At 42.8% G+C, this 17,137-nt stretch overlaps 1 protein-coding gene across 1 annotated transcript in view; it reads left to right on the top strand.

Annotated features, from left to right (window-relative positions):
- Positions 1–16,452, top strand: part of LSG1 (large 60S subunit nuclear export GTPase 1) — a 28,434-nt gene extending 11,982 nt beyond the window's left edge. Inside the window, exons 6-14 of the mRNA XM_037040203.1 lie at positions 875–935; positions 2,008–2,184; positions 5,401–5,820; positions 6,747–6,848; positions 7,012–7,155; positions 9,274–9,397; positions 11,721–11,800; positions 13,099–13,272; positions 16,262–16,452. Coding sequence (XP_036896098.1) covers positions 875–935; positions 2,008–2,184; positions 5,401–5,820; positions 6,747–6,848; positions 7,012–7,155; positions 9,274–9,397; positions 11,721–11,800; positions 13,099–13,272; positions 16,262–16,441 — 1,462 coding nt within the window. The 3' untranslated portion in view covers positions 16,442–16,452. The remainder of the gene's footprint in view (positions 1–874; positions 936–2,007; positions 2,185–5,400; positions 5,821–6,746; positions 6,849–7,011; positions 7,156–9,273; positions 9,398–11,720; positions 11,801–13,098; positions 13,273–16,261) is intronic.
- Positions 16,453–17,137: the final 685 nt, after the last annotated feature.

Here is a 17,137-nt window from a genome sequence, read left to right as displayed (position 1 = left end):
AAAGGTTTCTTATTGCTGCATCTTCTTGTATGTGACTGAAGAAGTTGAACTCATCACTCCTCCTTCAGGATGGCAACTTCAGTGAATAATTTGCCGTTCTGGATTCTTGCTATCTAAACACGTTCTTGGAATGGGTGGATGATTATTTGCTAGGTATATGCTTTGTCTTATCAGCCTTGGGTTTAAATAAGATACAGGCTTTGCAAGTGGCAGCTGTCAGCAAGTGATATATTAGTTTTCTTTTGAGGCCTTAGCACAATATGGATCAGGTACTGAATATACAGTAGACCTCACTTTATGTTTCCTGGAGAGGTTACTAGAAGATACAGTTAAAATGTTAGCAGTGAAACATCACCAGAGCCCCACTAGGCCATCCATATAAGCGGAGGAGGAGGTTACGATTATGAGTGTGGCCCCTGGTCCAGACCGCCTCAGTTCCCATTCTGGCTCCTTCATATCATAGCTGGTGACCTTGAAGAAGTTACTCTATTGTTCTAAGCTTTAGTTTCCTCCTATACAAACTGGGAGTGATTGTACCTTTATTTTTATTTTTTTCTAAGATTTTATTTATTTATTTTTAGAAGGGAAGGGAAGGGAAGGAGAGAAATATCAATGTATGGTTGCTTCTCATGCGTCCCCTGCTGGGAACTAGACTGCAACCCAGGCATGTTCCCTGACTGGGAATCGAACTGCGATTGTGTGGTTCGCAGGCCCACACTCAATCCACTGAGCTACACCAGCCAGGGCTGATTGTACCTTTAAAAAGTTACATATGTCAAATGCTTAATATGTGAAAAGTGTTTTCTACTATTACGTATGGTTGGTATTTCCTTTAACTTCACAAAGATTACAGTATCCCACATTTGTCTTGCAGTGATATTGTGGTCCAGATAGTGGATGCTCGAAACCCGCTCCTGTTTAGATGTGAGGATTTGGTAAGTAAAGTGTGGCAAGATTCAGACTCAGTTCTTGGAGGAGCAGTGGGAGGACAGCATCCCTGATCACAGTAACTCTAGGCAGGCACTCTGTCCTCTCTCTGGCTGTGTTTAATTAGGCCCTCCTTTCCTCTCAAGGTCAGGAGCTTGTTTAGACAGGTGTTTTCTCTTCTCAAACAGTTGTTTGCATCTGCAGGAAGGCACAGACAATGACCAGAACTTTCTAGCTTTTAGTTTAGAAGCCACTTTGTGAACAGGCTTTTGCCAATGTTTCTCATTTTTGGAGACACCAGTCACAATAGCATTTTACTTCATCATATTCCTGGTTGCTTCTTACCTATCCCATTGCATTTTCTCATTTACCAGTTATTACACCCTGTGGCGGCTTACAAATAAACTAAGTTTGTAAGCTGCCACAGGGGGTAAGAAGGTGTGAGAATCACATGAAATAATGTAACATAGACTTTGAATAATAAAACACTCTATACACATGAGGTATTTCTACTGAGAACCGCAGTAGTAATAGTACAGATTCTTTTTAAATCCACGGGTGAATAACAAGAACCTTAATGGTGAAACTCTCATGAAGTCAGCTTTTATATTTCTGGTGTATTTCCTTGTGGTAAGCCAAATTTGGGGATTAATTTCAATTACTGAGTCTTGGTTTCCTCTTAGACTTCAGAAATAATTTTCACATTAAATATTGTTGACTGCCATCACTTGGTTGAAAAATAGTCCCTGCTGGCTCACAGACCTAGTTGTGCAGTTTTTAACTTTGTTTAGGAGAAACGATTCAGCGTTATTAAAGAGAAGAGGACCTGTTACACCTCATCAGGGCAGGAAATCGTTGCTTTTTGTAACCCCTTCCACTTTCTTATGTGATATAACTTCTTTTCAGGGCTTACTGAGAGGATTGGTAGAATGTACCCTGATTAAAAATATTTAAATAAGGAATGGCTTAAAAGTGGGAGCATACTTAAATAAGGAATGACTTAAAAGTGGGATATTCGGTATAATTAGGCTAATTTTTACATGTTTGAGGGGCCTTCCTAAATACCTTTGTCTTGCCTAGGAATGTTACGTGAAAGAAATCGATGACAGTAAGGAAAATGTCACTCTGATAAATAAGGCGGACCTGCTGACTTCTGAGCAGCGGGGCGCCTGGGCCACGTACTTTGAAAAAAAAAATGTGAAGGTTGTCTTCTGGTCAGCTTTGGCCGAAGCCATTCCTCCAGTTGCTGACTCAAAGGTAACCTGGGGCGGTTTTCCAGGTTGGGTTGCAGGGAACAGGATTTTGGTTTCTGGTTAGTGTGCCTTGCTTTTTTTACGCAGATTTATGGCACTTTGGGAGTGTTTTGTTTGATTGTTTCCCCCCACCCCCCAGTCCTGTGACAAGAGCAGGGGGACCTATGGAAAAGGAGTCACAGGTGGCTTTTCCCTGCCGTCCCCACGGCTCTGTGTTGCACACTGATACTCGCTGTGATTGTCTTTTAACCCAAAGTTTATATTAACTGTTCGGGATTTATTTTTCTAATAAAAGTAATAACTACCTGTAAAAAGATACTAGTGATAAAATCTTAGAACTAGAAGAGACTTAAGGTAGTGTCTTTTCTCCTCTCTTCCTCCTTTCCTTTCCTATTTATCAGCCGTCTGTTGACTGTTAAGTGTGTAGACTGTGGGTGCATAAATACGACACCCACCCTTTGCCGAGCGCTCAAGTTGGTGAGCTCTCACTCTGAAGGAAATCTTCTCCCACCTCCCTGGCAAATAGTCATGCAACCTCTCTGACCGCTTTAAATGACAGAGACCAGGCAGTTCATTCTTTTTTGAGTTTTGAAAGTTCTGTAGTTGAGTGAAGCAAAGGCGTTTCCCAACCTTTGATCTAAGGACTGTTCACTTGTTTCCTTAGCTCTGCAAACTGGATTTTCTGCTTTCCTATTGTTCATGGACACACCTTCGGGGCACTGATCTGGAGTGCCTGCCTGCCTGTGTCGGGATGGTGCGAAAATTAGTGGAGCCTAATTGAATCCATTGTTCCAGGTGTGGTTTACCCAGGGCTTTATTACAGAGGGACTGTTATTTCTTGTGATCAGAATACTCCCAATAATTCAGACCTTGTGTTAATTCATCCCTTTTCAAAGGATCTATATTATGCTCTTGGCTCATTGGAGCTGTGAACAGCCGACTCCCTCAAACACTTAAAAGAAAGACTTAGATGTCATCCTGTCCTTACATGTGGAAACGTTTCATTTTGTTTTTCTTAACCTAGATGTCGCTGTTCCTTTTAAATATTAGTGATTTGGGCCAGGGTAGAGTTCATTTTGGTTGTGCAGTTTACTTTTCTATCTTTGAGTCATCTGCACAGTTTGTGTGTTTGCCCTTTGTCTTCTTTCCAGTCACTGATAACCTTGTTGAATAGATGAGGACCAAGGTTAGAGCTCTGTAACTGTGGACTCAGCCCTGCCTGATGAATACAGATGTATGTGCAAGGATGTAACAGTAACAATTATTATGTTATTGTTGTTAAAAACTAAATCAGAGAAAATTTATTTTCTGCCAGGTACCGCTATTCTGAGCACTATATATTTTATTCCTCTAATCTTCTCAACAGTAAGCGTAAGTGCTCATTGTCCTCCAGCTCTGGCTTCATGGTTTGTCCTCTTCATCATTTCTGTTGTTTCAGTCAGTGTGTCGCTGAAGTGTTTTAATCAGTATTTATCATTCTTTGGCTTATCTCTGATGCACCAACCCAGCAACCCTGTCAAAAATGGAAAAAGGGGAAAAAAATGGAAAAAGGATTAGTTCCTATGTCTGTGATATTCCTTGCACTGTTAACCAAGCAGCAGATGTCAGAGGAATACGGAATTTGCTGGCGTGGTCTGTCCTCGGAGCCCCTGTTACCCAGTGTCTCTTTCTTCCCAGAGCTTACCCACTAACTGTGGAATTGCCTCCGTGTCAGGTTCTGGGTTAACAGTGTATGGTTTATGGAAGATAGTCTTTTTTCCTTTTTAAAAGTTAGGCCCCATTTACTACTTTCAAGTCTTCAGAAATCTCTGGTTTTCATGATTTCCCAAGAGAAAAATACCAGTTACCACTCTGATATTCTGTTTATAATCTTGCCTGTCATTTGTCTATCAAATCTATCAAATGTGAACTCATTAAAAATATTTTGATATTCACTGTTTTCTCACCTATATAAGTTTGTTTTGTTTGTCTACAGATACATAACCTCTTCTTTTTTTTTTTAAAAAAAAACATTTTTTTTGAGTTGAGTACCTCCGTTTTCTCTTGGTCATCTGTTAAACTGCACTGTATTCCTCATAAGATTGGCTCTTCCCTTCTTTTTACTTTGGTGTGACCACCACGAAGCCCTTTCATTGTCCTCATCGCTCTCCCTGAACCTGTGCAGGCGCGTCAGTCCGCATTCTTGGTTTTTGCCTCTTTCCGTATTTTGAAATGATTCAGAAGTTCCATTGCTTGCTCATTCATCATAGAAATTTCTTCCAGTTCCGTGTTTCCTTTCGATTGCCAGGCATTACTATGAAATACCCATTTTTCCTCACAGTTATTTACGTTGCTTTCCTAAAACATAGGGAACCTGTTTAACTGAGTTCATCATGTCCCCTTCTGTGATGTCTGTGCATTCTAACACTACAGATTATTTGGAACTGATACAAGGTTTCTTTACTTCACTTCTAAATGCAAACAAGTTCACCCTTGTTGGTACAAATTAGTAATACTGTAAATTGTTTTGTTTTTGCTTTGTGGTCGATAGGAATTCAAAAGAATTAATACACTATGAATAGTACATGATTTTTCTCTTTCTCCAGAGGAAACCTTTAATTGGGGAATAATTTCTACTTACAGAGTTGAGTTTGTTGATTCTGCATTGTATACACAGGGAGCTGTCTCCACAGCGCTTTGATTTATTAAAGGCAATTTAAAAGGTTTTTAAAAACAGCAGTTTCCTTAAACAAGCAAACCATTGTCTTTAAAAATGGAGATGTAAAATGAAGCTCAAACTACCAATTAAACCCTTCTTGCTTTGTACAAAGAAGAAAATGTTTTGTCATTAGTGAGATGGGCTGTTTTTTTTCTGCAGCCCATTGCAAAGTGATGCACTGCCAAAGAATTCAGCTTGACACAGGCTTCCCTAAACCCTTGCTTTCTTTGAAGACTGTCTATTCCAAAAGTTATACATATTATTGTACAAAGTTCAAACACCACACGGAAGTATAAAGTGAAGGTCCACCGCTCCTCCCCCAAGGGCACCACTGTGGGTAGCGCGCTTGTGCCCTCGCCCTGCAAGGCTGACATTGTCCCCTCCCTGCAATCACCACCTCTGGTCTCCTTCAGAACTTTTACTATTCTCTGCTCATCTTGGATAACCAGCTTGGGTATTTTCACTGGAGAGAAAAAGTGCAGTTGTTACACACGTCTGAATTTTTGTTTTCTATTACTTCAGGAACAAGTGAACGGAGATGCTGAAGAAGACGACAGAACCGACTCTGAAAACTCCAGCTGCGACGAGGCTGAACTTCCACATGGTGGGGCTCAGCATCTCCTAGACAAGGATTCTCTCTCAGTTAGTGAAGCTGTCACTAGTGACGAAGACGAGAGTGAGTATGAGGACTGCCAGGAGGAGGAGGAGGAAGAAGATTGGCAGACATGTTCAGAAGAGGACAGCAACCCTAACGAAGAAGCCTGTGGCCAGAGCTGGAAGAAAAGCTGTACAGTGGATTCTGAGGCTCAGGGCGCAAAAACCCCGCAGAAGAGGCAAATTCACAACTTCAGCCACTTGGTATCAAAGCAGGAGTTGCTGGACATCTTTAAGCAGCTGCACACCGGGAAGAAGGTGAAAGACCAGCACCTGACTGTTGGACTGGTAAGGTGAAGCATGTCATAAATCAGCTACCACGAGGGTCTTTATTCTCCATCCTTTGGTTGCTGCACTGGAACCCAGGTCTCTGGTATCGAGAGAAACATTAATCCTCACTTAATAGCCACTGCCACTGTCCACTTTAGGTCTTGTAATAGAGATGGAGGGGCTGGGATTGGTATTTTACGGTCTTCCAGTCCTGCTGATGGAGGATTCTCGGAACCGTGTAAAAGCGTGAATTGGATTTGGGGGCCATGGGGGAAGCCTGAGAAAAAGCAGAGAACCAAGATGGCATAATTTGAGTAGTAAGTTTGCTTTGTCATTTTGGAACTTCTTTTGTTCCTGGATATGATCCTCCTTGATGTGAGGCGATGTGACGTTTCGTGTTTACTGATAGCTGTGGGGAGGCAGAGGTAGAACAGTGGGTACTGTTTCTCCCAGAACCCTAGAGTAATTGAAGAGTTTTAGTAGCTCAATAACCCACATCAAGTGATTGTACCATTTGAAGTTTTTGGCCAGCAAGACAGAAACTTGGTAATGTTAATAAAGATGATTGTACGTTGTGGTGATGAAAGTACCTGATGTTGAGCTTCACCCAGTATGGAAGATCCAGTGAAATGCCTGTAGGTGGGAGCAGGGGAAGAGCTGGGGACAGGGCAGTGGGTTTTACTGTAGCATCTGCTCTGAGAGCAAAACCTGTAAAAACGAAATGCACTTACCCAGCTTGACTGTTTCATCACTGGAGACGAATCTGAATAAACACACCCATGCCACGGGACGGGGGAGGGTGCCTGGCAGCATCAACGTGCAGCACAGATAGTCCTCCGAAGCCAGTGGACGCATGGGCTGGAGTTGCCGCTCTTCGTGTAACGCCCTTGGGTCTTTGACGGATGCACCACTCGCCTGCTCAGTAACTTCTGCATCTCCTGTAGGTGGGCTACCCAAATGTCGGTAAGAGTTCAACAATCAACACCATCATGGGCAACAAGAAAGTGTCTGTGTCCGCCACACCTGGTCACACCAAGCATTTTCAGGTACTCATTTCTAAACATGGGCCTCTGCATTGTCTTCTCAGCCAGTTCCTCCCACTGGGTATTTTCCAAATGCCTTTCCTGTGCCCTCGTGTGCCTTTCAGGTGCTGCTCCTTCGCTTTCTCTGCTGTAGGCCCGCGTAAACCTCTCTTAACGTGTCTTTCAGACTCTCTTCGTAGAACCTGGCCTCTGCCTATGTGACTGCCCAGGCCTGGTGATGCCATCCTTCGTCTCTACCAAGGCGGAAATGATCTGCAATGGAATCCTCCCAATCGACCAGATGAGGGACCACGTTCCACCTGTGTCATTAATATCCTTTCTGCTTTGCAAAGATCCTGGTGGTTATGTGGGGATTGGGGCTTTGGGTTTGTATCGGACAGTGCCTCGCATTTGATGTCTTTAGGACTGGTATCTGAGAATGGAAAATCTGAAATGCTTACTAGTGCTTGGCCCAGGTTCACGCAGCAAGACAGCAGCAGGACTTCAGAATGAGAGCCTCACGTCCTGGCTGCAGCAGGGCGGCCTGTATAAGTGGAGGATCCCAGGCTGGGATCTCAGCCACTGATCCCAAACCTGTTTGAATCCTGACACTGCTGTTTTACTGAGGGACCTTGGAAAACTTGCTTAACCTTCCAGAGTCTTTCCTTTTCTATTAAATGAGGGCACTAATCTCTACCTCACAGTTAATTAAGAGAATTTAACCATAGCTAACGTGTATTGAATTTTTGCTATGTAATTTGCTAAACACTTACCAAGTAATACGTCGTTTAATTTTCAAGACATCCCTTGAGGTGGGTACTATTATTGGGAAAATTGAGGCACACAGAAGTTAAACAATTTACCTCAGATCTCACACTTAGTGAGTACAGATTAGGAACTTTGCTGTCAGCAGTGTAATGAGTTAACTTGCATAAAGCAGCTAGGCTAGAGTCTGGCGTGGAAAACGTACTCAAAGATAGATCTATTAAGGACTGCAGGGCCCTGGCTGGTGTAGCTCAGTGGATTGAGCTTGGGCCTGTGAAGCAAAGGGTTGCTGGTTCAATTCCCAGTCAGAGCACATGCCTGGGTTGCAGGCCAGGTCCCCAGTAGGGGACACATGAGAGGCAACCACACACTGATGTTTCTTTCCCACTCTTTCTCCTTCCCTTCCTCTCTTTCTAAATATATATATATATTTAGAAACTATATATATATATTGTTTTTTAAACTGCAGGGTCTAAGGTTTAACCGTACTGAAAGCTAACGAGTTGATCCTACTATTTGGTGGGTGCTAGCTAAAGAGGAGACTCTGTGAAGCCTGGCGTACAAATTTGTTCATTTATAAGTGGGGTCAAATCCCAGGCCCAGCATGATTCTTGACAGGATTCTTCATAACTACACTTAAGGCCACAACTTTTGTTTATCCCGTTTTGTTTCCTCGGATTCATTCACTATGATAAATAAAATATGGTATATCTCTAACATAGGATACAGTCGTTTAAAAGAATGTGTAAAGTCCAGCATAAGGAATATAGCCAGTAATACTGTAATAATGGATGGTGCCAGGTGGGGACTAGACCTATTGGAGGATCACTTTAAAATTATGTAATTGGCCCTGGCTGGTGTGGCCCAGTGGATTGAGCACTGGACTGGGAACCAAAGGGTCGCTGGTTCCATTCCTAGTTGGGACACATGCCTGGGTTGTGGGCTGGGTCCCCAGTAGGGAGCGTGTGAGAGGCAATCACACATTGATATTTCTCTCCCTTTCTCCCTCCCTTTCTCTCTCTAAAAATAAATAAAATTGTGTAATTGTCTAACCACTATGTTTGTACACCTGAATCTAATACAAAATAAACTAATTGAAAATTTTTCAAAAAGAATGTGTTACATCTACTTGTAGTAATAACCTGGAGAATCTCAGAGCATTTACTATAAGCCAGATGAGGTTGGGTTCTGTGGAGGCTGCAGGTGCGAGTGCGAGGTGAGTCTGCCCTTTCAGGATTCAGTCTGTTGGGGATGTGTGGCGTGTACGTGAATAACTAGTACAAGATAGCAATAGAACGTCACAAGTAGATTAAGAAGACTCTGTGGACAATTAGACATAGACGTAGGGATCGGAAACAAAGACTCTTAGTGCTTTATGTCTTAATTAGGATCATCTTGCAAATTGGTAGTTCATTTAGATAAAAGCGTGTTACCTTTACAATGTATTGCAGAGATATTTTAATAATTGTCACTTAAAAGGATTCATTTGGAAGTGATGGTTGGTTCATAAGGCTTCATTTTCTTTAAAAAGCCTTGTTAAGTTAATGAATAACTCTACTGCTGTTTTGGAGAGGTGAAAAGGGTTTTGCCATCGAAGTGCTGACGTACTGTGTTCTTCCGAGCATGTGTCAGATGCCGTGGGGAGAAGGGTTTAGTTCAAGGGTGGCTTCCTTGACAAGCTTACATTTGCCAGAATATTCCAAGACATGTTTTAGAAGCTACCTATGGCATTAATATCATAAAGCCTCGAGAGGATGAAGATCCCCATCGACCTCCAACGTCAGAAGAACTGCTGACAGCTTATGGATGTGAGTTGTGATTTATTTGAAAACATGAACCAAAAATAATATAGCTAATGAGAAATTGTTCTCTGCAAAGATAACAAATTCAGAATATTTTCTTAGCATTTTTCAGTTAATCTTCCATGGTTGATATTTTTGTTTTCTCTGTTGGCCTTGCCTAGGAAGTGGCCTCCTCCTGGTCGCTGGTTTGGTGGTGGCTTTAGGGTCCAGCAGTCAAGGAGGGAGAGCTGAGCGCTACCTGAGTGGTATTTTCCTTCATTGTGTGAAGTGCTTTGTAGAAGTTAGGGAAGGAGATAGTTCATATCCCTCACCTTTTCCCCAGGTTTGCCCTTTCCTCACCGTCATTACAGAAGGCGATCCTTGCTTCCCTCGTCTCGGGCCCTTCCCACATAGGAGGCCTCCGTGTGCGCAGTGTTCCGAGCTCCCCCAGGAAGCGCAGGTCCACAGCCTTGTAAAGGGAAAGCCCGAGGATGTTCACTGCGCTGATGGTACCCGAGTGCAGGCACTGAGGTTCTGACCTGAGGCTACGTAGGCTTCTTGTGGAGACTTCTCCCAAACAGGGAGGGAAGTGCATATGCTCACCAGAGCTGGATCGGAGAGCTGTGACGGGAGCGTCAGAAGGGAAAGACCTCTGAGTCGACAGGGGAGCTGGTTAGGACGGGGACATGAGACGGCCTCCTTCCTCTTCATCAGTCCCTTGTGAGCCTTGTTTAACATTAAAATGAGTCCACAGCTGTCCCGCCTCCCAGTTTTACCCCCATTCCACATGGGAGTTATCTTAGCGTATCATTTTTCCATTTTTGAGTGTGATTTGTTTACCTTAAATACACACTTCGAAGGTGGTCTGGGGAGCTGCGGCTACCTAAAGAAATACCGCTGTCAGAGACCTTTCTGTGTGCGTGACCTGACTTTAAAGGGGTGTCTCCACCTGGGAAGGAGTTCAGTCTGAGAATTTACTGGCAGAAAAAGGTGATTTGATAGGAACAACGCTTAAGTCAGACCTTGAATTTCACCTTCATTCATAGACTTTAAAGAGGATAAATACTAATAAGCATTTGTGGTAAGACTGATAATAGTCACAAAATCATAGGACAAGAGACCCTGAAGATTACACCATCTCTCATTCTCTGTAAGACAAGTAATCTGAAATCAGTGAATACCTTGCCCAAGCTGGTGTCTGGTGGGTGGCTTAGCCTGGATGAGAACCCGGATCCCCTCACGCAGACCTGTCTCTCTGCACTGTCCTATGCAAGCAGAGTAAGGGAAAAGCCAGTTTGTAGGAAGGGATGACGGCACAAGCAGTTTCAAAGATTGCCATCTGCGGGCTCGTAAAGAACTATCTCTGACAGTTCATTTTAAGACATTACTAAAGCTCAGTTTGCATTCTTTAAATACCAGTTCAGTTGAGCGGCTATTTGTGTGTTTGTTAGCAATTTATACTCGTATTTCTTTTGGGAATCACCTTTTCCCTACACATTATTTGTTTTTGTCTTGATTTGTAGTTCTTCGTTACATGTGCCACAAATGTTTTTCCCAATGTTTATGGTTTCTTTGGCACTACAGAAGTTAACAGTTTTAATAGATTGTTTATTTTTCCTTTTTCCCCCTTGGCTTGATTGGATTTGGTGTTTTACTTGGGGAAGGCCTTCCATATTCCTAAAGAATAAAACTGTTGTCTGTAGTATCTTTTATTTTTAAAAACCTTTAGATTTTAATCTGCCTGAATGTACTTTTGTGTGCCGTGTGAACTCTGGGATTCCGTTTTCTTCTAAGCTGGAAGAGCCAAACACAGCTAGTGTGTGAGGGAGCTGAGTTCTGGAACTGAGTTCTGAACTCAGCTGCTCTGCCGAAGCCTGTGCTCTTGCCCACTGCGCTCTGCAGCTCCCTTCCAACTGAGTTAGTGTTAAGGGGCCTTTGTTGTGTGTGTGTGGGAGGGGAGGGACTGGAAAAGGCCTGAGGGTGTGTACGGGAGAACTTGCTCTGTTGCTTTTGGTTTGCTAATATTGACAACACAGTAGTCTACAAGGCTCTTTGAATAAATGTTTAAAATAAAGAAATGGAAGAAACAAGTGGAGTAGAAGTTGCATGTGTTACAGTGTGGTGCTAGGATATTGGATGAAACAAATGGTCTATTCCATCTCCTGGGTTATCAGAGATGTTGGTATAATGCTAGCCAAATACTTTCTGCAATGGTAATTGACTTTTAAAATAAAGAGTCAGAGTGTGTAGTGAGGTAAGGGAAAGGACTAAGCTCCCATCACCTCAGTTGCCTATGTTGTGGTGTTCTGTCCTCGAACTTAGGTTTTGTGGAATCCATTTCTCCTCACAGGTATGCGGGGGTTCATGACGGCACACGGGCAGCCGGACCAGCCACGGTCTGCACGCTACGTCCTGAAGGATTACGTCAGTGTGAGTGAGCCCTGCTTCTTGTCGCTCTTGAGTAAATGGGTCTTCTTTCTCCATAGTGTGAGTTTAGGAAGTGATGACCTATTAAATTATAAAGGAGGTATATTCTCGTTGAGACTGGTTTGTAGCTGGATTTATATTCTTGATGCAAGAGAGCTAGCATCATACAAATCAGTGAAGTGGCTGAAAACAATGTGAAAGAGATGAAGGTCTCTGAACCCCTGTTGTCAGTGAAAATGATAAATTAATGTCTGGTTTTCCAACCCCTATAGCACAGTCTTCCGTGTAATACAGTTGTTTATATGCCCTACACTTCAATCTAGTAATGATAATAATAGCTAACATGTATTTAACCCTACCAGGAATAGTTGTGAATGTTTTACATGTATCATCTCATTAAACATAACTGAGTCTGTGAGGTTATTATTCTCCTTTTATAAATGAGGATGTGCTAAGTTTTGGGTTTTCCTCACCAGGGAGAGAGTAGCTAATACTGCCCATCTCATGGGCTTATTACGGAAAATATGAGAGAACAGTGTACAGATGTGGAGATACACACACACTGAAGCTCAGTGTCTGGCACATAATCAGCGCCAGTAATTTTTATGTATCAAGCTCTTAATTCTTTCCACAAATGAGCATTACAGGGCCCTGGTGATAACAGGTTTGAGGATTTCGCTGCATTCCCTCCTCGGTACCCCAGTAGCAGGGCTCTTAGAGCATAGAAATAAAAGTGGGCAGTCACCTTCTCTTGCCTTCAGTTCAGAGGGAAATAGTGGAATGTTTTATGAATACATTTTTTTTTTACCATTTATAGAAGTGAAGGATGGGAAGGCACATTAGAAACAGTCACAGTTTTTGGAGTGTTTGTGGCGGAACGAGGGAAGTCTGCCCCAGTGAACAGCTGCAGCCAGCCCAGTGTCCCCATTAGCACAGCCCTACTTCCAGTTGTGTCCTCGTCTTCGCTCTGGAGAATACACATTATAAATGTAGTCATAGAAGTGTGCTGAAGAATGCTTCAGTAGACGTGCAAATGAGCCAAAAAGGAGCACAAAAGGAGAGATTTTATTCTTGCCTGGCGGCTGTGGCAGGAGGCTAGGCCTCTGGACCACCAAGGCCCATCATCAGTTTGATAGGGCTCTTCAGCTGCAGTGGGCCAGCTCCGTTCAGCTAGTAACCGAAAGCAGGAAGCCCTGTCCAAGTGTGCCTGGCGGGGGGCCTGTCCAAGGACTGTTTCTCTGTTCTGGGATGGCTCAGATGGCCCTTGTGATGCGCTGTTATCATTTATGTGGTCTTTATAGGGTAAACTTCTGTACTGTCACCCTCCTCCGGGAAGAGACCCCGTGACCTTTCAGTATCAACACCAGCAACTGAGAGAGAACAAATGGGCTGGTGGTGAAATAAAAACACAGCCATGTGTCAAAAAGAAAGCAGAACAGATTGAAAATGTTGTTGACAAAAGCTTTTTCCATCAGGTGAGTTTTAAAGTTTTTCTTAATTTCTCCTCCAGCACATTCTGTATAACATCTTTGTTGGCATACAATCCACACGTTGTTACACTAAATTCACCTTTTTAAAATACACAGTTCAGTAGTTTATGTTATATTCACAGAGTTGTGTGACTGTAACCACTATCTAATTTTAGAACATTTTTATGACTCTAAAAAGCAACCCCAGACTTATTAGCAGTTGCTCCCCATTTCCCTCTCCCACCAGGCCCTGCCAACCACTAATTTACCTTCTCCGTAGATTTGCCTGTTCTGGACATTTTTTATAAATGGAATCATACACTATGTGGTGTTTTGGGACTGGTTTCTTTAGTTGGCTTTAGTGACGTCAGGGTTCATCCATGTAGCAGGACCTTATTCCTTTTTATTGCCAAGTAATATTTCATTGAATGGATAAAACACATTTTGTTTATCCATTTAATTAGTTGATGGACAGATATCTGGGTTGTTTCCACTTGTCTGTTAGGAATAATGCTGCTGTGAACATGGATGGGCAAGTTTTTGTGTGGGCATATATTTTCTGTTCTCTTGGGTATATTTTTAGGAATGAGATTGCTAGGTCTTATAGTAACTCCACATTTTATGTTCCAGAGCAGCTGCTACATTACATGTCCACTAGCATGTATGAGGGTTCTAATTTCTCCACATTCCTGCTAATATTTATTTTCTGTCTTTTTTTATTTTATTTACTTTTACTTTTTAGAGAGAGAGGGGAGGGGAGGAAGAGAAACAAGGGAGGGAGAAAGAGAGAAGAGAAACATCTATTGGTTGCCTGTCATACACCTCCTACTGGGGACCTGGCCCGCAACCCAGGCATGCGCCCTGACCGAGAATCATACCAGTGACCTTTTGGTTTGCAGGCCAGTGCTCAACCCACTGAGCCACACCAGCAGGGCTCTCCCTTTTTTATTTTAGCCACCCTGTATGTGTGAAGTGATGCTTCCCTAATGACTGCTGATGTTGAGCGTCTTTTATGTGCTCATTGGCATGTATACATCTCTCTTCCTTGGAGGATTGTTCATGGTGGTTGGGTTGTAAGAGTTCTTTGTATATTCTGGGTATGAGCCTTTATCGTTTACAGTTTGCAGATTTTTCTCACATTTAGTGGATTGTCTTTTCTCTGAGCTATCACATTTTAATCACTGTGTTTATATTACAGGTACAATTTTTTAATTTAAAAAACTTTTCCAGTTATAATTGGCATACAATGTTATATTAGTTCTGAGGACAACATAGTGGTCAGACATCTCTGTAACTTAATGGTGGTCACCCTGATAAGTCTGGTACAATCTGGCACATCATTAGTCCAGTTTAAAGACCAAATTTATGTGCAGAACAGTTAAGTCTTACAATCATTCCTAATATGTATTTTTAAATACTTCTGTGACTACTATAACCATAAAAAATAGGAGGCAGGAGTCAGATGGACACAGAGGATGACTTTTCCTCTGTCTGTGTGGCGCCTTATCCGTGCACCTCACACCACGGTCCTGCCGAGGCGCACCAGGCCGGCACATTCTCCCCCTTCATCCTTGAAGACTCCGAGGCTAAAGAAGGCGCTGTGACTTAAGGACAGCTGGGTGTGGATTTAAGTTATTGTGATTCCTCGTTTGAATTACTTCAAGTCTGCTAATATTTAGAAGAAAATTTACCAATAAGCCGAAAAATTAGAAATTCTTTCCTGGGTCTACCACTGTCATACAGGATATTTAAGTTGAAGTTTTAAGTGTTTGCAAAAAGTTTCTAACGGTCACGTATAAGAAAGATGAAAAGTTACAGTTAACTATGGAATAATTAGGTATCTAAGCTTTAGTTTCTAGAGTAATATTTTACTATTTTAAGAAGACCATGCGATACTGCTTTATGCTTATAAATTATACCAGATTAAATTTTTTCTAGTAAGTAAACTTAAAATTTGTGTTTTTTTTAATTTAAATCACAAGTTTACAACTTTTTTGAGCACTATGTGCCAACTCTCACACTGACTGTGAACAAGAATAAGGTCTGAAAATTGATCAGACACAATTACTGCCTTGAGGGGACATCACATTCTAGCAAAAGGGAGATTGGCAAGGTAACAAATAACGTGCCATGCCGTGTTAGGTCTGGGGGAGAGGTGTGAGTCAGGGACTCTGAACCGGAGAACAGTTAGGTCGGGGCTGAGAGCAGAGCAGGTGAGTGAGAGCTATCTGTAGAGAGGAAGTGATGTTTAAGCTGGACTTTGAGAGACAAATAAAAATGCACCAGGTGAAAGGAATGGTGAGGGCCAGATTTCTAGGCAGGAGGAGTTGCACGAACAAAGGCTGATGGGAGTGTGGGGTTTATCATTAAAGAGGCCACGTTGTAGGTGACACTGTGCCTTGTGAGAGGATCTGAACTTGATTCCCCCCGGCTACGAGGAGACATCAGAGGTTTGTGAGGACAGGAATGGAGCGACTGTGATTAGAGAACTCTTATAGAAATGAGTCTTGCAGTGGCCCGGTGAAAACTAATGAGCACCTAGGTTAGAACAGTGGGAAGAGATGAGCAAAATTCCAGAGACAAGGATCAACATAACTTAGAGGCCCGCTGACTATAATAGATGAGGAAGACAGAATGCGCCGTCTTGGCAGCTGGGTGGATTCCTGTACCACTCACTAAAACAAAGAACAGAGAGTCATTTTATAAGTAAATGTAGACTGACTGAGGCAGGTTGGGTTTCGACATCAAGACAGATTTCCAGGAAGTAGCTAGTTCTATGATTCTCGGCACAGATAATTTTTGAGGCTGTGGAACTAAGCAAAACTGAGGGAAAGAGAATGAACTGAACACACAGTACTGAAAACTTAGCATTTAATGGGGAGAAAGGACCAGGTAAAGATATGGAAGTCCACTATCTTGGAGTTCTCCATAAATAGTACTGTACATATCTTCTAAAGGAGACTGCTGATAGCTCAATATTCTCTCTCGTTGTTAGGAAAATGTGAGAGCTTTGACCAGAGGTGTCCAGGCTGTGGTGGGCTACAAGCCTGGGAGCGGCCTGGTGACCACAGCCACTGTGAACTCTGAGAGCGGCACTGGGAAGCCCTGGAAAAAACATGGCAACAGAAATAAAAAAGAGAAAAGTCGTAGACTCTACAAGCACCTGGATACATGAATGCAACAGAAGTGGCGTCTGCGCTGTGCATCTTGGAAAAGAGCAGAAGCTGCTGCTGGCCTGTGGTGCCACAGAACGGACCCTGCTCTGGTGGCGCGCAGCCCACCCAGCAGTCGGTGGCAGGACTGCAGAGCTGCTGGAGCACCCGCTCGGCCTGCGGCAGACGTCCGGGCGCCCCGGAAGCCGCCTCCTGTAGAGGGCTGGGTTTAGGGTGGGAGAAGGAACGTGTGTGTATTTGTTTGGTAAACGGACACAAACTCGTGATTTGGGAATTTTTTGAAAAGATATTAAAATTAAATTTCCAGATGTATATTTGTATAAACACACATACAAATGTATACTAATTTATAAGTTGGGAGTTTTTTGAACAGATCATTAAAATTAAATTGCCACTAACATGTTTTATTGGTTTATGTACATTCACTGCCATTTGGACATTTCACATTCTTTATAGACAATTTGAATTTGCTAAAACCTGACTGGGTTTTTAGATGAATTCTCTTAGGCACATCCTTTAGATTAATGGTCTCACCTCACGTGTACTCAGCACACCCCTGCTAGGGCAGACGGCATATCAAGTCTTGGAATGGGGGGCTGGCGTGTGTTTTTCTATAGCTCCCCCTCAGGGGGTGAGAAAACAGGCAGGCAGCTTGTGTGCATTTTAGGTGTAGGGATCCCTGGTGACCGTAGTACTTC

The sequence above is a fragment of the Sturnira hondurensis genome, unplaced genomic scaffold, assembly GCF_014824575.4.
Source record: "Sturnira hondurensis isolate 20B ecotype Veracruz unplaced genomic scaffold, ASM1482457v3 Scaffold0000396, whole genome shotgun sequence".
Lineage (NCBI taxonomy): Eukaryota > Metazoa > Chordata > Mammalia > Chiroptera > Phyllostomidae > Sturnira > Sturnira hondurensis.
The sequence above is the reverse complement of the archived record's forward strand: the minus strand, read 5'-3'. Positions and strand labels throughout refer to the sequence as shown.